Source organism: Theropithecus gelada, chromosome 1, assembly GCF_003255815.1.
Source record: "Theropithecus gelada isolate Dixy chromosome 1, Tgel_1.0, whole genome shotgun sequence".
NCBI classification, from domain to species: domain Eukaryota; kingdom Metazoa; phylum Chordata; class Mammalia; order Primates; family Cercopithecidae; genus Theropithecus; species Theropithecus gelada.
In genome coordinates, this window is record NC_037668.1 from 50,940,577 (window position 1) to 50,960,540 (window position 19,964).

Below are 19,964 nucleotides of genomic sequence, written 5' to 3' on the forward strand. Positions count from 1 at the left end.
TGAAATTCTCCCTCTAAAATTTTCCTCCGCCTGTGTTTTGCCTTCCTAGTAGGTGCTCAGTAAAAACTCGTGAATTGGTTTTAGGGGAAACTACTGCCTTGGACACTTGGAAAAACGGTGCTGGCAGCTGGGCGCCATGGCTCATGCCTGTAATCCTAGCACTTTGGGAGGCTGAGGAGAGCAGATCACTTGAGGTCAGGAGTTCAAGACCAGCCTGGTGAAACCTCATCTCTACTAAAATAAATAAATAAATAAAATAATAAAAATACAAAAATTAACTGGGCTTGGTGGCATACACCTGTAGTCCTGGCTACTCGAGAGGCTGAGTATGAGAATCACTTGAACCCAGGAGGTGGAGGTTGCAGTGAGCCAAGATTGTGCCACCGCACTCCAGCCTAGGCAACAGAGCAAGATTCTGTCTCAAAAAAAAGCTGGCAACATGAGAAGAGATGGGTATGTCTGGGTCAAAGGAATGTGAATGACCTTCACACTGGTGAGCATTTTCCTGACAATAACCATCATGTCAGAAGTGACAGCAGATCAACTGTATTGCAAGTTCACGGCCATTTATCCACAAAAGCTTCCCTAGTACCTCCAAGGAACCTGGTGACTGGTGGCCCTGCCAGGGTTACAGAGCTCGAGAGAAGGCGGTGATCCTGAAAGGGCTCAGACCATGAGGAAGATTTGTGTAAAGAGAGAAATAATGAGGCCAGGCATAGTGGCTCATACCTATAATCGCAAAACTTTGGAAGGCTGAGGCAGGAGGATGGCTTGAGCCCAGGAGTTTGAGACCAGCCTGGGCAATGTAGTGAGACCCCATCTCTTAAAAAAAAAATACAAAAATTAGGCTGGGTGTGGTGGTTCACGCCTGTAATCCCAGCACTTTGGGAGGCCAAGGCGGGCGGATCACGAGATCAGGAAATCAAGACCATCCTGGCTAACATGGTGAAACCCCATCTCTACTAAAAATACAAAAAATTAGCTGGGTGTGGTGGCGGGTGCCTGTAGTCTCAGCTACTCGGGAGGCTGAGGGAGGAGAATCGCTTGAACCGGGGAGGCAGAGGTTGCAGTGAGCCCAGGTCGCACCATTGCATTCCAGCCTAGGCAACAGAGCAAGGCTCCATCTCAAAAAAAAAAAAAAAAAAAAAAAAAAAAAAAAAAAAAAAAAAAAAAAAGAAGAAGAAGAAGAAGAAGAAAAGAAAGAAATAACAGGATCAGGCTTGTCCCAGGGACCTGAAAGTACAGCCTAGTAGTGGTGGTGGGGTAGGGGATTGCTGGCCTCAGGGGACGCATTGTCTGGGAAGAGGATTCCTTGTTGCTGGGACACTGCCTATAGGCTTCCCCAGGGGCCTGTTTCCTTAGAATACCAAATACACACACATGCATATCATGCTTCCTTTGCTGCTCCGGAAGCCAGGTGTCTTCTCATGGTTTATATTTGAGGGACCACTAGTCAGATTGTTTGTGGGCAAAAGACTATGTCTTTGTTTCTCCAGCATCTGGCAGTGTACACACACAGGAAATCTCAAAGGTCAGAATGGAGCCCCCATAATGTCAGTTAGGAGGCATGGAAGTCACAAGCATGGTCCTTGGAGCTTAGATGACCATGTTGCAGTCTGGTTGTATCACCAGGTGAAGTGCCTCTCCTGCTCACCCTTACTAGCCGTGTGACCTCACATAAGTAAATTCACCTCTTTGAGCCTCACTGGTGATAATAATGCCTATTCTATAAGATTTTCAAAAAGATGGCATAGACTAAAACCTGGTCCCTAAAGAGATCTCAATAAAAGTTAGCTTTTCCCAATTGCTGCATTTGGCAGAGTGACCACCAGAGGGCAGTGGTCCCCATGCTGGGAAAATAACCTGTCTGGGCAGAGGCCTAGAAAGTGCTGACCAGGCAAACACTCTTAGAGTGGTCAGGGATCCCTTTAATTGAGGGACTACACACTCCAGGAAGGGGTATGTGGCCATAACTAGGTCAACACAACCACCAGCCAACAGATACACTGGGCATCCTGCTGGTAACCCTTTGCTGTGGTCATTTGAGGACTGGCACAAGCCTTAGAATCAGTGAATTAAGATGTACTGGGACGCTCTATTCTATGTTTGTTTTGTTGTTTCTTTTTTTAGACAGAGTCTCACTCTGTCACTCAGGCTGGAGTGCAGTGGCGTGATCTCGGCTCACTGCAATCTCCACCTCCCTGGTTCCAGCAATTCTCTTGCCTCAGCCTCCCAAGTAGCTGGGACTACAGGCACATGCTGCCACACCAGGCTAATTTTTTGTATTTTTGTGGAGACGGGGTTTCACCATGTTGCCCAGGCTGGTGGTGAACTCCTGAGCTCAGGCAATCCGCCCGCCTCAGCCTCCCAAAGTGCTGGGATTACAGGCGTGAGCCGCCACACCCAGCCCTATTCTACATATTTTAACCATGGAGCCACCTGGCCTTTTCCCAAAGAGCTCCTTCTGCCTGCTGTGCAACCTTCTCCCCTTCTTTCCTTTGGCAAACGTCTCCTTCAGGCCCATCCCCAACCCTCTCTGAGTCTATCCTTCCATAGATGGAGTCCATCCTTCCATAAATGGAGTCTATCCGAGCTCCCAGAGCATTCCGTTCTTCCTTGATGGTGACACTAATAACAATTTAATAAACGACGTATTTATAATACATGAGGTTTGGCTAGAGGTTTGGCTAGAGGTTAAGAGTAGGGCTTCCTGGGGATGCACAGCCTGGGCTCCATCACATGCTGTGTGACTTTGTACACATTGCCCTACCTCTCTGAGTCTCAATTTCTTCATTTGTAAACATGGGGCTAATAACAATACCTACTTTATAGGGTTTTGCTGGAAACCACATAGCCATTGCTTTTAATGGCGAAAACCACAATTAGTTTTGCACCAACCTAATAACTGATTTTTGTTTGTGTGTGTTTTTTTTTGGTTGTTTGAGATGGGGCCTCACTCTGTTGCCCAGGCTGGAGTGCAGTGGCATGATTATGACTCACTGCACCCTAGACCTTCTGGGATCAGGTGATCCTTCCAGCTCAGCCTCGCAAAGGGCTGGGACTACAAGCATGCCAACACCATGTCCGGCTAATTTTTGTATTTTTTATACAGATGGGGTTTCACTATGTTGTCCAGGCTGGTCTCAAACTCATGGGCTTAAGTGATCCACCTGCCTCCCAAAGTGCTGGGATTACAGGCGTGAGCCACCACGCTTGGCTGGAGGCTAAATGATGTTATGCACACAAGGCCCTAGTTTGTTGAACAAATGAATGAACAAGTGAGTGAATCCACTGGGCTGTGAGCTCCTCAGGAATAGGGATTATTTTCTTTCTTTTTTACATTTTGCAATGTCTGAATCCCAGTGTGGGCATTGCATGTTATCCAGTGCAGTGGTCCTCAAAGTGGTGTCCTCCTGACCAGCATCCTCAACATCACCTTGGAGCTTGTTAGAAATGCCCCCCCCCTTTTTTTTTTTTTTTTTCTGAGATGGAGTTTCGCTCTTGTTGCCCAGGCTAGAGTGCAATAATGCAATCTCAGCTCACTGCAACCACCGCCTCCCAGGTTCAAGCAATTCTCCTGCCTCAGCCTCCCAAGTAGCCGAGATTACAGGCATACGCCACCACACCTGGCTAATTTTGTATTTTTAGTAGAGAGAGGGTTTCTCCATGTTGGTCAGGCTGGTCTCGAACTCCCCACCTCAGGTGAGCTGCCTGCTTTAGCCTCCTAAAGTGCTGGGATTACAGGCATGAGCCACCACACCTGGCCCAGAAATGTCCACTTTTAGGTCCCACCCCTGACTTACTGAATCAGAAATTCTAGGGATGGAGCCCAGCAAGCTGTACTCTAACAATCCCTCTGATTCTGATGAGCACTGAAGTCTGGGATCTACCAGCCAGCACACAGAGGCTCAAAGGTGTTTGTTTAAATATGTGTTCAAATCCATAAACTTTATATGGTTGGAATTAGAATTGGCTGTAAGCTCCATAAAGTCAGGGGGCATGGTTTCCCTAGCACCAGGCAGAGGCAGGCACATAGTAGATGCTCAAGAAAGGTTTGTGGGCTGGGCTTAGTGGCTCATGCCTGTAATCCCAACACTTTGGGAGGCAGAGGCAGGCGGATCACTTGAGGTCAGGAGTTCAAGACCAGCCTGTCCAAAATGGCAAAACCCTGTCTCCACTAAAAATACAAAAATTAACCTGGTGTGGTGGTGGGCGCCTGTAGTCCCAGCTACCCAGGAGGCTGAGGCACGAGAATTGCTTGAACCCTGGAAGCGGAAGTTGCAGTGAGGCAAGATTGCGTCACTGCACGCTAGCCTGGGCGACACAGTGAGACTCTGTCTCAAATTAAAAAAAAAAAAAAAAGGCCGGGCGCGGTGGCTCAAGCCTGTAATCCCAGCACTTTGGGAGGCCGAGACGGGCGAATCACGAGGTCAGGAGATCGAGACCATCCTGGCTAACATGGTGAAACCCCGTCTCTACTAAAAAATACAAAAAACTAGCCAGGCGAGGTGGCGGGCGCCTGTAGTCCCAGCTACTCGGGAGGCTGAGGCAGGAGAATGGCGTAAACCCGGGAGGCGGAGCTTGCAGTGAGCTGAGATCTGGCCACTGCACTCCAGCCTGGACCACAGAGCCAGACTCCGTCTCAAAAAAAAAAAAAAAAAAAGGAAAATTCTGTGAAACAAATGAGTGAAGAGCCCTTTTGGTTCTTTTTATGGTTCTCAGTATCTTAGATTTTCCAAAGTTCAGTTTTATTACCTGTTCTCTCTTCCAGGATCTGTGGAAGGATCTAAAAGCAAAGTAAGCAGCTTAATATACATAACAAAAAAGTATTGTCACACTGTTGAGCCCTTTGAAACTCTCAGTTAAAACCCCCTGAAAGGTTTGCTTTTCTATCCCTGCTGCAACCCAGAGCTTGAGGCACCTCAAGAGTCCTGCTGCAGATGCACACCTGCCAGGCCTTGGCCATCCAGGGAAAGAGGAAACAATTTCTTAAGGCAGGTAAATGTCCTTGACAAGGAGGGAGCAGTAGTTATGACCCAACCTTGGAACAGGGTAGATGCCCAATAAATGTCTGATAAATAAATGACCCTTGTTCGGGACAACATTGTAGTTAATTGCGTAAGTTCCAAACAGACTGGCAGGGGCTTTTTTCTTATTCCTTGTTTTATTGCTTTGTCCAGGATCACTAATACGATGTTGATTTGTAGGAATGATACTGGATGTCCTTCTCTTATTTCTAAAGGTTCACCATTAAGTTTGATATTTGCTGTAGAAAGTAATTCCTGTGTATTCTTATTTAGCTATCAGTTTTCTAAAAATCATGAATGAGCGTTGAATGTTTCAAGTGTTTTTCCTGTATCTACGGAGATGGTCACATGGGTTTTTCCTTTAATTTGTTAATGTGAAGGGTTGCACTGATTGCTAAATAATACACAGGAACCATCACCATATCACCTTTAGAATATTTTCATCACAGCCCCATAAGACCCTGTGTCCATTAGCAGTCATTCCTCTTCTCCCCTCCCCAACAACCTTAAGTAGCCATGAATCTCTGTACATTTGCCTATTCTGGATATTTTATATAAGTGAGATCACATAGGTCGGGCATGGTGGCTCAAACTTATAATCTCACTCAGTATTTTGGGAGGCCAAGCCAGGAGGATCACTTGAACCCAGGAGTTTAAGATCAACCTGGGGAACATAGTGAGACTTTGTCTCTATAAAAAATCAAAAACTTAGCTGTAGGTTGGTTTTTTACTTTCTTGATGATGTCCTTTGCAACAAATAAGTTTTTAATTTTAGGTTGGGTGCGGTGGCTCACGCCTGTAATTCCAGCACTTTGGGAGGCTGAGGCGGGTGGATTACGAGGTCAAGAGATCGACACCATCCTGGCCAACATGGTGAAATCCCGTCTCTGCTCAAAATACAAAAATTAGCTGGGCATGGTGGTGCTCGCCTGTAGTCCCAGCTATTTGGGAGGCTGAGGCAGCAGAACCACTTGAACCCCAGAGGTGGAGGTTGCAGTGAGCTGAGATCGAGCCACTGCACTCCATCCTGGCGACAGAGAGAGATTCCATCTAAAAAAAAAAAGCTTTTGATTTTAATAAAGTCCAATTTATCTATTTTCTTCCTTTTGTTGCTTGTGCTTCTGGTGCCATATTTCAGAAATTATTATTTTGAGAGGCAAGGCAGGAGGATCACTTGAGGCCAGGAGTTCAAGACCAGTCTGAGCAACACAGGAAGACCCTGTCTCTATAAAAAATTTAAAAATTAACTGAGCATGATGGCAGGCAAGTAGTGCCTGTAGTCCCAGCTACACAGGAGGCTGAGGTAGGAGGATTGCTTGAGCCCAGGAGGTTGAGGCTGCCGTGAGCTGTATTCACATCACTGCACTCCAGCCTGGGTGAGAGATGAGACCCTGTCTCAAAAAAAAAAAGTAAGAAATTGTTGCCTAATATAAGGTCACAAAGATTTATGCCTATGCTTTTTTCTAAAAGTTTTATAGTTTTAGCTTATATATTTAGATCTTTGATGCATTTCTGAGTCAAATTTTGTATATGTTGTGAGTTAGGGGGTCCAACTTCATTCCCTTTTTTTTTTTTTTTTGAGACAGAGTCTCGCTCTGTCACCCAGGCTGGAGTGCAGTGGCACCATCTCTGCTCACTGCAACCTCTGCCTCCCGGGTTCAAGCAATTCTCCTGCCTCGGCCTCCTGAGTAGCTGGGATTACAGGCATGCACCACCATGCCTGGCTAATTTTTGTATTTTTAGTAGAGACGGGGTTTCACCATGTTTGCCAGGCCGGTCTTGAACTACTGACCTCAAGGGATCCACCTGCCTCGGCCTCCCAAAGTACTGGGATCCAGCTTCATTCTTTCACGTGTAGATCCAATTGTCCCAGGGTTATTTGTTGAAAAAAATTCTTCTTTCTCCATTGAATTGTCTTGGCACTCTTCTTAAAAATCAGTTGACTATAAATGAGGGCTCATTTCTAGACTCTCAATTATATTCCATTGATCTATTTGTCTATCCTTATGCTTGTGTTGACTACTGTAGCTTTGTGTAAGTTTTGAAATCGGGAAGTTCTCTAGCTTCGTTTTTTTTTTTTTTTTTTTTTTGAGACAGAGTCTCGCTCTGTCGCCCAGGCTGGAGTGCAGTGGCCGGATCTCAGCTCACTGCAAGCTCCACCTCCTGGGTTTATGCCATTCTCCTGCCTCAGCCTCCCGAGTAGCTGGGACTACAGGCGCCCGCCACCTCGCCCGGCTAAGTTTTTGTATTTTTTAGTAGAGACGAGGTTTCACCGTGTTAGCCAGGATGGTCTCGATCTCCTGACCTCGTGATCCGCCCGTCTCGGCCTCCCAAAGTGCTGGGATTACAGGCTTGAGCCACCGCGCCCGGCCGCTTCGTTTTTCTTATCAAGATTATCAGCCAGGCACGGGGGCTCACGCCTGTAATCCCAGCGCTTTGGGAGGCCGAGGTGGGCGGATCACAAGATCAGGAGATCGAGACCATCCTGGCTAACACAGTGACACCCCGTCTCTAATATACGTCTAAAAATACAAAAAAATTAGCCGGGCATGGTTGCGGGCACCTGTAGTCCCAGCTGCTCGGGAGGCTGAGGCAGAAGAATGGCCTGAACCCGGGAGGTGGAGCTTGCAGTGAGCCAAGATCATGCCACTGCACTCCAGCCTGGGAAACAGAGCAAGACTCCGTCTCAAAAAAAAGAAAAAAAGAAAAAGAAAGAGAGATTATCTTGGCTATTCTGAGTCCCTTGAATTTCCATATGAATCTTAGGATCAGCTTGTCAATTTCTGCAAAGCCCGCTGGAATTTTGATGGTGACTACATTGAATCTGAAAGTCAATTTGGGAAATACTGCCATTTTAACAATATTAAGTCTTCCAATCCATGAATATAAAATGTCTTTCCATTTACTAAGGTATTCTTTAATTTCTTTCAATTAAAATACAAAGCATTATTTAGTACTTTGCAGTTTTCAGAGTATAAGTTTTACACTTCTTTTGCTAAATCTATCTCTAAGTATTTTATTATTTTTGGTGTTATTGTAAAAGACAGTGTTGTCTTAATTTTATTATTTGGGTTGTTCATTGCCAATGTATAGAAATACTACTGATTTTTGTATACTGATCTTTTATCTTACAACCTTATTAAACTCATTTATTAGTTGTTTTTTAATGCATTCCTTAGAATTTTCTACATTGTCTGCAAATAGAGATGATTTTGCTTGTTCCTATCAATCTAGTTGCTCCCCATGCTATTTTCTTGCCTAATTGTCTTGGCTAGAACCTCCAGTACAATGTTAAATAGAAATGGAGGGAGTGGGTATCCTTGTCTTGTTTCTGATCTTGGGGCCAGGGTTGGGGGAGAAGCATTCAGTATCTCACCATTATGTATGACACTAATTGTGGGTTTTTCATAGATGCTCTTTATCAGGTTGAGAAAGTTATTTTCTATTCCTAGTTTCTTGTTTTTAGTTTCTTGATTTTTTTTTTTTTTTAATCATGAAGGGGTGTGAAATTTTTTCAAGTTTTTTCTGCATCTAATAACATGATCATGTGGTTTTCGTCCTTTATTTTACAGATACGCGTATTACACTAATTGATTTTTGGATGTTAAACCAATCTTGCATTCCTGGGATAAGTCCGATGAAGTGTAATTCTTTTTATTTATATGTTGCTGGATTTGGTTTGCTTGTGTTTTGTTGAAAATCTTTGCATCTCTATTTATAAGAGCCCTCATCCCCATTTATAATTAATCCCATTCCTACCCCAACTCCTCAGGCAATCACAGTCACCAATCTTTCTTTTTCTCTTTTTCTTTCTTTCTTTCTTTTTCTTTCTTTCTTTCTCTTTCTTTCTTTCTTTCTCTCTCTTTCTTTTTCTTTTGTTCTTTCTTTCGTTCGTTCTTTCATTCTTTCTCTCTCTCTCTCTTTCTGAGGCAGGGTCTTACTCTGTCACCCAGGCTGGAGTACAGCACCATCTCGGCTCATTGCAACCTCTGCTTCCTGGGTTCAAGTGATTCTCCTGCCTCAGTAGCCCAAGTAGCTGGAACCACAGGCATGCACCACCATACCCAGCTAGTTTTGTTTGTTTTTTGTTGAGACGAGGTCTCACTATGTTGCCCAGGCTGGTCTTGAACTCCTGAGCTCTGGTAATCCACCCGCCTTGGTCTCTCAAAGTGCTGGGATTACACGCGTGAGCCACCGCGCCCAGCCTACTTATTCTTTGTAGATTTTTCTGTTCTTCATGTCTCTTGTACATGGAATTATATGTGATCTTTTGTGATTTGCTTCTGTCATTTAGCACCATGTTTTTGAGGATCATATTGTATCATGTATCAGTACTTTGTTCCTCTGTATATTGAATAGTATTCCACTGTATGAATCTAATACATTTTGTCTATCTGTTCACCAGTTGATAGATATTTAGGTATTTCCAGTTTGGGGCTATTATGAATAATGCTGCTAGAAACATTTGTGTCCAAGTCTTGTCTTTGCATAGACATATGTTTTCATTTCTCTTGAAGTAGAAATGAACCTACTTCAAGTAGGAATAATTCTATACCTAGGAGTAAAATTGGGTCTTATGGTAGTTTTATGTTTATCTTTTTGAGGAGCTGCCAAACTGTTTTCCAAAGTGGCTTCAAATTTTACATCCCCAACAATGTATGAGGGTTACTTGGGAACTTCTGAGTGTTTCCGTATCTATAAAGTGATTATAAGAGTAACTCTGATTTCCTGAAGTTGTTGTGAGCATTAAATGAGATTATGGTATATGAAGGCCAGGAAGCCTTCCAAAATGACCAATCCCCCTCCCACCAACTCCTGTAATGTATACCAATCACTACCATTGTTACATTATTTATAATTACATTTTTATGTTTGTGTTTTGTGAGCATCCTGAAAATGAGGACTAGGTCTTATTCATATTTATCTTCTCAGTGCCCAACATGTAATAGATATTCAATAAGCTATAACAATGTCCATATGCAAAGTACTAATGATTACACGTTATGTCAAGAAAACTACAAAAAAGATTCTTGAACTGGGCCTTGAAGAATAAGTAGGCGCCCACTCAGCTGAAATGGAGCACAGGGCATCCTAGGTGGAAGGAACAGCATGTAGACAGGGCCAGAAGAGGGAAGACATGTCGATTTCAGGAGATGACAAGGAAGCCCAGTGTGGCAATGGTGGTGGGAAAGGGTGGCCAGGGAGGCCACAGGTAAGGTAGAGGAAGCCAGCTGGAAGTTGTAAATAGCCATTCATACCACACAAAAGGGTTAGAACTTTATCCTGAGGGCAGAGAGGAGTGATGGATGGGCATTAAGCAGGAGAGTAACATGATTAGAACTACATTTTAGAAAGATCTCTCTGGGGATTGCTTCTTAGCCTTTTGGCTAAGATCAAGTGTAGAAAGATCTCTGTGGGGTAGCAGAAGTCAGCTCAAACTTCACCTGCATTAGAATCACCTGGGAGATTCATGGAGCCTCAGAAATTCTGAGTCCCACCCCATGAGTTTCTTATTCAGCAGGTCTGAGGCAAGGTCTTTTTTTTTTTAGACGGAGTCTCGCTCTGTCACCCAGGCTGGAGTGCTATGGCGCCATCTCGGCTCACTGCAACCTCCGCCCCCTGGGTTCAAGTCATTCTCATGCCTCAGCCTCCCGAGTAGCTGGGATTACAGGTGCCTGCCACCATGCCCAGCTAATTTGTGTGTGTGTGTGTGGTATTTTTAGTAGAGATGGGGTTTCACCATGTTAGCCAGGATGATCTCGATCTCCTGACCTTGTGATCTGCCCGCCTTGGCCTCCCAAAGTGTTGGGATTACAGGTGTGAGCCACTGCACCCAGCCTTTTTTTTGAGACAGTCTCACTATGTAGCCCAGGCTGGAGTGCGGTGGTATGATCTCACTGCATCCTCTGCTTCCTGGGTTCAAGCAATTCTCCTGCCTCAGCCTTCTCAGTAGCTTGGATTACAGGCACCCACCACCACACCTGGCTAATTTTTTTATTTTTAGTAGAGATGGGGTTTCAGCATGCTGGCCAGGCTGGTCTTGAACTCCTGATCTCAAGTGATCCACCGCACCCAGCCTGAGGTATGGTCTTGAATATGTGTGCCTCACATTTCCAGATGATACTGCTGCTGCTGGTCTGAGGACTACAGTTGGACCCACTGATGTAGAGGGTGGGATGGAGAGTGTGGGCAGCAAGACCATTCAGGAAGCTGTGGAAATAACCCAGATGGGAGGTGACAGAGGCAAGGCTGATCACAGTTTAGATCTGGGTGCTGCAAACTTTTCAATGCCTTAATGGTGAGATTGTAGGCATGGTGATAAGAGGCTGTTTCTTGGAGGGAAATCCACTGGGCAATCATGTGCCCCCGGCACTGGCCAGGACAGCCCCCAACACCCAGCTTGGGGGGGCCAGATCCACAAAGACAAGATGCCCAGAGTTGCAGTTTAATGTTTAATGCCCAATTATCTCAATACAAGGAGGCTTACATGGTGCTCATCAAGACAGGACTAGCGAAATCAGGCCGCAGGAACTGACCCGCATGAGTCCCAGCACGGGGACCATGTACTCTCGGGTCCAGCTCACCCTCGAAAAGTGCCACAGGCAAGGTTCTTCAGCTCAACCAGGAGCCAGCAGGCTGGCCAGGCTTATGGCCATCATGGTCACTGAGGGTCCTCGTGGGAGAGTAGGGTTCTGGGACCTCAGGATACAATGACAAGAACCAGAAAGCTGCTTCCAAACAACCCCAAAAGGTTTTCACTTCACGTGCGCTAAGCCACACAACACCTGGATGCTGGGGCACCCAAACCCTTTCCCTAAAACTCTAAACACTGCAGAATGGAGACTGAGAACACTAGGGGAGGGAGAACAAAGTCAGAACCATCCTAAAGCCAGTTTTTCAAGCCTGACCACCTGCCTCTTCCTCCCTGCAGGCACACCAGCCGATCCCATTACTGTGGAAAAGGAACACCCTCTGGTCTAACACCTTTAATGGGAAGGGAGTTAGGAGCATGTTCTCGTCTTCAAGAAATCTCTGAATCTCCAACTCTACTGGATGATTTCCTGGAGCCCCAAGCTTTAGACATCCCTGAGGACATGGGTGATTTTGCGGGGGCTGCTGGTGGGGCTGGGAAGTTTCCTGGCAGAAATTATTTACCTCAGAAAGAAACTGGTTTTTCTCCTACCCTAGTTTTAAAGTCTACCTGGTCCCTAAAGAAAATACCACTCAGGCTGGGCCTGGTGGCTCATGCCTGTCATCCCAACACTTTGGGAGGCCGAGGTGGTGGATCACTTGAGGTTAGGAGTTCAAGACCAACCTGACTAACATGGCAAAACCCCGTCTCGACCAAAAATACAAAATTAGCCGGGCGTCGTGGCGCATGCCTATAGTCCCAGCTACTTGGGAGGCTGAGGCAGAAGAATCACTTGAACCTGGGAGGCAGAGGTTGCAATGAGCCGAGATCAGGTCACTGCACTCCAGCCCGGGCAACAGAACGAGTCCGCCTCAAAAAAAAAAGAAAAAAGAAAATACCACTCAAAATGCGTCCTGAAAGCGCTCTGTGGAAGTCGGGAGGCTTCAAGTGTCACTGGCAGGAAGCGGGCATGAGATTGCGTTCTGCACTGAATCCGAGGCTTAGCCTGGGAGGTCTAGCCCCGTGGCTAGGCAAGGCATGAAAGGGACAGTACAGAGGGGGACAGAGACAGCTGCTGAGGACACAGGGCACAAGTCTGAGGGCAGCTCCCCTGTCCAGCCATACGGAGAGGTGTTTAGGGCATGAGCTTACATTTCAGACTTCAGTATTAAACTCATTCCCAATGGGTCCTGCAGGCCTCTTCTTCCTTTTCTCTGATGTAATTCTTGGGGAAAGCTCCAGACAGAGCCCAAGGGATGGGAGTCAAACACCTCTGACTCCAGGGATGGCACATGGCTAAATGGCAGCCCAGTGGAGACCTCAGAAGAGCAGCCCACTCACCCCAAACGAGATCCCACGCCGGGTTCCTGAGCATGCTGGACCTTAAGATGGGCTTCTGATAAGACCCTTGTATTTGGGGAGGGGAGACCAAAAGTATTTCTGTAAAGGGTACAAAATTAGCCTTGCTTATAGAGTGGGGGCAGCTGTGACCTGCTGACCACTCCCGGGAGGGGGCTAACTTGGGGGCCCAGGAATTTGAGCAAATGAGGAGGCACAATTGTCCCCAACTGGGCATTAGATCACATTGGGCCCCACCCTGAAATAATCCCCCGTCTCAAACTTCAGACATCAGTCAGTTAGTTCAGGAGCCATCCAACAAAACCAACTTCATATTTTAAACCAGCTTAATGCTACAGACTTTTTAAAAAAGTGCTGTCCAGCCGAGCCTCTGAGAAAACCTAGCTCCCTGAGGGGTGGGTGGCAGGCCTCTCAGACCAACCCCTGCGCCTCTCTCCAGAAGGCATGGCCTTGGTTCAGCCCAGAGCACCCATATCCCAGGGTGAGTGGAGGACAAGAGCAGCTGGGCTGCAGGGATAATGTGGGATGATCAAGCCTCTGGGGGAACAGGCTGAAGCCAAAAGACCCCCTTAGGACCCCAGGCCTGAAGAGGTAACATGAGTTCCTCTCCCCATTAGCTGCGAAGGCCTGGTCTGCCATGAAGACCTCTCTCTGTCACCCCTTCAGTATACCTGGGAAAAAGGGGTGAACAAGTCACCAAGCCCCAGTCACCTCTGTCCTTGGGGGTCTGAGTGAGCTCTGAGGGGTGCAGCGGTCCTTAAGGAACCATCCCCTTCAATAACATGGTGAAAAACTTCCTCCCAGGGAAGCAGAGAATGATGCCAGCGCCACATCGGGGGGCGGAGGGGATGCTTTGGGCAGTTTTTTGTTTTAATCTGACCCTTCTTTACAGTGGGGCTGCCTCTGCCTACCAAGTCCTTGGTGCAAAATGGCTCCTGGACCAGACCAAGGAAGAAACTCTGAGGAAAGGTGCCCGCCACAGCCATGACAGCTGCCCCCATGTTCCTGTCTGTTTTCCTTGGGAGCTTGTCTCTGCTGGACCATTTTTACATCTCAAAGGGAGGGAGAGGTAAGGAGCCACAGTGCTACCTGCCTTAGGATGGCTCCCTGGAACCATCTCTGGGACAGAGGTGACCAGGAAGCCAAAACTGGCAGCTCAGCTGGAGATGTGAGGCCAAGAACAGGGGGAGAGGCGAAAGGGCCCACAGCTGCCCTTTACTAGAATTGTGAGGCCTAAGTGCAATTAGCGTTCCGGCCAACTGGACAGCCCCTCAGAGACCCAGCCCCACCACTGTGGGGAAACCAGGGACGTGGCCTGGGTCCCTCCCTTGGAAACCCAGACCTGCCCTGGAACATGGACAGCGATGGGCCCTGATGGGCCTGTCTGCGGAGGCCTCACTAAAAACTAGAACAACCTCCCTGCTAAAACTCAGGGAGCACAAACAAACCACTCAACCTGAAATAAATACAAAGGCATTAAGTGCTTCTTGGTACGTCGAGGGTCCTAATTACCCCTCAAAAGGAGGTAGCAGGGCCTTTCCCTGGACTTGGCCACCTCACCTGCAGCCTTCTCGTGAGAGGTCAGAGGTCAGAAGACTGGATGGGCCTCCCCAGGCCCAGCTTCCATTAGGAAGGTGAGGACCCACACCCTTATCCCCTCCTCACCCGTACCATTCACATCTCCCCACACAGCTTCTGCCGGCTGGGGTGGGAAAGGCGAGGAGACCCCATTCCCTGAGGGCAGCACCTAGTGTTCAATGTCCCTGTGCAGGCAGAGGGCCTGTCAGCCTGTTTGTGAGGAGGTAGAGTCAGGGGCAGGCTGCTGGGGGCAGGTGGGGCCACTCAATTAATCAACAGGTCCCCGAGGTCGTAGGAGTCGAAGAGGTCGCTGATGCCCTCACCCGCCTCCAAGCCCCACAGGTAGTCGTCCTGGTCCAAGGACGGGGAGAAGCTGATCAGAGGGGAGCTGCACGCCAGGGTCGGGGACAGGAACTGGTCCTCAGTCTGCTGCAGGAGTGGGTGCGGCAGCTCCAGCATGCTGTCAGTAGCCTCCAAGGGGACGAGGGATGGAGGCGGTGGGGCCTGCTGGGGGGTTGGCGCTGGCGCTGGCGCTGGCACTGGAGACAAACAGACAAACGTTACGCCTGGCCCTGGCATCCAAGTCCTCAGCACACGAGGACAGACTTCCGGTTCTCTGGACGACTGCACCCTTCTCCTCTCTCCTCAGCCTGGGTGCAATGCCCTGCTCTCAAAATCCACCTTCCAGAGTCTACACCCAACCCTACCCCTTTTCATGTACTTTTTATTTTTCTGAGACCGGGTGTCACTCTATCACCCAGGCTAGAGTGCAGTGTTGTGATCTCAGCTCACTGCAACCTCCACCTCCCAGGTTCAAGCAATTCTCCCACCTCAGCCTCCCAAGTAGCTGAACTATAGGCACACACCACCACACCCAGCTAATCTGTGTATTTTTAGTAGAGATGGGGTTTCACCATGTTGACCAGGCTGGTCTCAAACTCCTGACCTCAAGTGATCCGGCTCCCTTGGCCTCCCAAAGTGTTGGGATTACAGGCCTGAGCCACCGCGCCCGGCCAAAAAGGAAAGAAATTCTGATATATGCTACAACATAGATGAACCCTGAGGACATTAAGCTACGTGAAATAAGCCAATCACAAAAAAACAAATACTGTGTGATTCCACTTATATGAAATACTTAGTCAAAATTGCAGGGACAGAGAGTAGAAGGGTGGTTGTCAGGGGCTGGGGAGAGAGGGGAATGGGGAATAGGTACAGAGTTTAGTTTCACAAGGTGGAAGGAGTTATGGACATGAATGGTGGTGATAGTTACACAACATTATGATGTATTAATTACCACTGAACTGTACATTTAAAAATAGTTACTATGGTAAATTTTTGTTATGTTGACTCTACTCCCCACGACACACAACTATACTTTACCTCGTCACCCTCTCCAATTACTGGCCCATTTTTCTGCTCCTTTGCGCAGTAAACTTTCTCCAGAGTAGCCTGAGCTTGTCTCTACTTCCTTATTACTATTCTCTCTTCAACTCACTCCAGTCTGGGGTCTCTCCCCACCATGTCCCTGAACCAATGACCTCCATGCTGCTAAATTCAATGGTCATTTATCTGGCCTCATCTTATTTGACCTTTCAGTAGCCATTCTCCAGCACTTTAAGCTCATTTCTTTCTCTTCTTTTTTTTTTTTTTTTTTGTTTTTTTGGAAACCGGGTCTTGCCCAGGCTAGAGTGCAGAGTGCAGTAGGGTGAACACGGCTCACTGCAGCCTCAACCTCCTGAGCTCAAGCAATCCTTCCGCCTCAGTCTCCTGAGTAGCTGGGACCACTGGTGCATGCCACCATGCCCATCTAATTTTTAAACTTTTTTGTAGAGATGGGGTCTCACTCTGTTGCCCAGGCTGGTCTCGAACTTCTGGGCTCAAGCAATCCTCCTGCCTCAGCCTCCCAAAGTGCTGGGATTACAGGCATGAGCCACCACACCCAGCCTGCTCATTTCCACTAAAAGGTAAGATGGTGATTTCCCATACAGGGACATGCAATGAGGCACTGGAAATTGCCTGCCACATACATCCTGATGCTCAGAATTCCCCCCATTGGAGTCATTCCTTAAGCCCCAGCCAAGTATTATTTTGAAGATACAACTGCGCTGGGATGCTAGGCTGCCTGTTGAAACTGGAGGTGCACCCGTAGACATGTGATTTCACTTATTTATTTATTTATTTATTTTGAGATGGAGTTTTGCTCTGGGCTTCACGTTTTAGGGCATCCACTTCCTCCCCTCTGCAAGGGGCATGGTAGCTCTACCTACCTCAAAGGGTTGCTCAGAGGACTGCATGGTAAGTGCATATGAAGCACTGGTTTGGCCTGGCGCAGTGGCTCATGCCTATACCAGCACTTTGAGAGGCTGAGGTGGGCAGATCACCTGAGGTCAGGAGTTCGAGATCAGCCTGGCCAACATGGTGAAACCCCATCTCTACTAAAACTACAAAAATTTGCCAGATGTGTTGGCGGGCACCTGTAGTCCCAGCTACTCAGGAGGGACTAAGGCAGGAGAATGGCGTGAACCCAAGAGGCGGAGCTTGCAGTGAGCCTAGATCAAGCCACTGCACTCCAGCCTGGGAGGCAGAGCAAGACTCAGCCTCACAAAAAAAAAAAAAAAAAAAAAAAAAAATTGCTCCCATTTACCAAGACTAATGGGAGAGGTGGTGACACTGCCCTTGAGGCGAGGCGTGGTTTAGCCTCCTTGGACACTCAAACGGCCCTGAGGGAGTTCATGCTGTTACCCCTATTTACAGATGAGAAAACTAGGGCCCAAATAAGTCAATTAAATGTATTTGAATTAAAAAAAAAAAATCTAAAGTTTGTTTGGCACGCTGCTGATGTTACAGTCAGAGGCCTGGCTTGGGAGCGGGGAGCATGTGGGCTCAGACTCTGGCGCCTCCTCTCACCAGCCATGGAACCCCAGAACTGTTTCCTCATGTGGAAAAACAGGGATGAGTATTAGAAGCAGTAACTGATAAGACACATGTGAAAATGTCTATTATAGATCAGACCTTACTGTCTCCTGCTGTTGATCACGTCCAGAAATAGAATCGCCTTTTGTAATATGTGTCTCTCCACCACACTCTGAATGGCTCTGTCTCTAAAACAGCACTAGGCCCAGCTAGTAGATGCTCTTCACACAAGCCTTTTTTTTTTTTTTGAGACAGAGTCTCACTCTGTCGGCCAGGCTAGAGTGCAATGATGTAATCTCAGCTCACTGCAACCTCTGCTTCCCTGGTTCAAGTGATTCTTGTGCCTCAGCCTCTTGAGTACCTGGGATTACAGGCATGCACCACCACCTCCGGCTAATTTTTGTATTTGTAGTAGAGACGGGGTTTCATTGTGTTGGCCAGGTTGATCTGGAACTTCTGGCCTCAAATGATCCACCTCCCTCAGCCTCTCCAAGTGCTGGATTACAGGCGTGCACCACTGCGGCCGGCCACATAAGTTTTTTTTTTCTTAAAAAAGCACATTTATGCCATATCATCTCCTATAACCCACTCAGTATTCGCGAGGAAATTTCAAGTGTCCCCATTTGAGAGATATGGGAACTGAGGCTTCGAGGGGTTAAAGTGATTCACTGACAGTCACCAAGTCACTAAGAGGTGAGATACAGGTTTGAACCCAGGTCTCCCAATTTCAAATCCTGTGCCATCAGCTACATTTAGGTTTATCTCAGAATGTCAGAGCCTGGAGAAATGTCAGAGATGATGTTGTTCAAACCCCTTCTATTACAAATGAGGGAAACTGAGGCTGAAGAGAACACTTCCCCTGGTAATGCATAACCAGGGCCAGGACCCAGGTCCCAAGACTGTAGCAGCTTCCTCTCTTACATGGCCTCTGGCACTCAGACCTCAAAACAACACTACTTCAGAACACAGCACGGAACACGCGTGTGGGGGTGTGTGTGTGTCTGTGCAGGAGAATCGCTTGAACCTGGGAGGCAGAGGTTGCAGTGAGCCGAGACCAGGAAAACTTCCTCTTCCTCCCTTCAGCAAGGGTAACACTGAGGCCATGCGACAAGGGTCGGGGGAACAGCTATGACATGAGAGCTGGCCCCACCACTGATTGTTCTGTAAGCCTCTAGTCCTCTCTAGGCCTCAGGATCTTGATTTGTAAACCTCAGGTAAAAACTTCCCATCCGGCCAGGCTGGGTGACTCACGCCTATAATCCCAGCACTTTGGGAGGCTGAGGTAGGTGGATCATCTGAGGTCAGGAGTTTGAGACCAGCCTGGCCAACATGGTGAAACCCTGTCTCTACTAAAAATACAAAAATTAGCCAGGCATGGTGGCACGTGCCTGTACTCCTAGCTACTCACAAGGCTGAGGCAGGAGAATCGCTTGAACCTGGGAAGCAGAAGTTGCAGTGAGCCGAGATCATGCCACTGCACTCCAGCCTGGGTGATAGAGTGAGACTCTGTCTCAAAAAAAAAAACAACTTCACACCCTTGTTTATGCTTTGGGATCTGCCACCTCCACCCAACGTCTCAGAGGACAACTGAAGCGAAGGTGATTCCAGCTTTGGAGGGCTATGTGCATGCTAACACTTGAGTGAGGAGGCACAGCAGGAGGAGGATGGACCAGAGGGTGGGGCACAGGTCTGGGATGGGAGATAGGCACTGGGGAGGTGCCCCGAGGGACAGATGGCTGGCACAGGGAGAAGCTCTGGTCCCTGATGAGGCCTGACAGACACACGAGAGATCATTAGAGAAGAGTTGGGAGGCTGGGCTCTGGTCCCAGCTCTGCCATCAACTTGCTGTGTGACCTTAGGGAAGCCACTTGCCCTCTCTGGGCCTCTGTTCATTCATGTGTAAAAAGAAGGGTTGAGTTAGATGGGGACAGCAAACTTCTATAAAGAGCTGGAACCTGTAATCCCAGCACTTTGGGAGGCTGAGGCAGGTGGATCATCTGAGGTCAAGTGTTCAAGACCAGGCTGGCCAACATGGGGAAACCCTGTCTCTACTAAAAATACATACACACACAGAAAAATTAGCTGGGCGTGATGGCAGGCACCTGTATTCCCAGCTACCTGGGAGGCTGAGGCAGGAGAATTGACTGAACCCGGCAGGCACAGGTTGCAGTGAGCCAAGATCGCACCATTGCACTGCAGCCTGGGTGACGGAGCGAGACTCTGTCTCAAAAAAAAAAAAAAAAAAAGGCTTGAGAGTATTTTAGGTTTTGTGGGACACTTGTGGTCTCTGTCACACAGTTGCCTTCTTTTTCTTTCTCCCACAACTCTTTTTTTTTTTTTTTTTTTGAGACAGAGTCTCGCTCTGTCGCCCAGGCTGGAGCACAGTGGCCGGATCTCAGCTCACTGCAAGCTCCGCCTCCCGGGTTCACACCATTCTCCTGCCTCAGCCTCCCGAG

At 47.7% G+C, this 19,964-nt stretch overlaps 1 protein-coding gene across 1 annotated transcript in view; it reads right to left on the reverse strand.

Annotated features, from left to right (window-relative positions):
* Window positions 1-14,089: 14,089 nt before the first annotated feature.
* The window catches only part of E2F2 (E2F transcription factor 2), a 23,486-nt gene continuing 17,611 nt past the window's right edge, over window positions 14,090-19,964 (reverse strand). Inside the window, exon 7 of the mRNA XM_025393376.1 lies at window positions 14,090-15,128. Within this exon, the coding sequence (XP_025249161.1) occupies window positions 14,860-15,128 (269 nt within the window). The 3' untranslated portion in view covers window positions 14,090-14,859. The remainder of the gene's footprint in view (window positions 15,129-19,964) is intronic.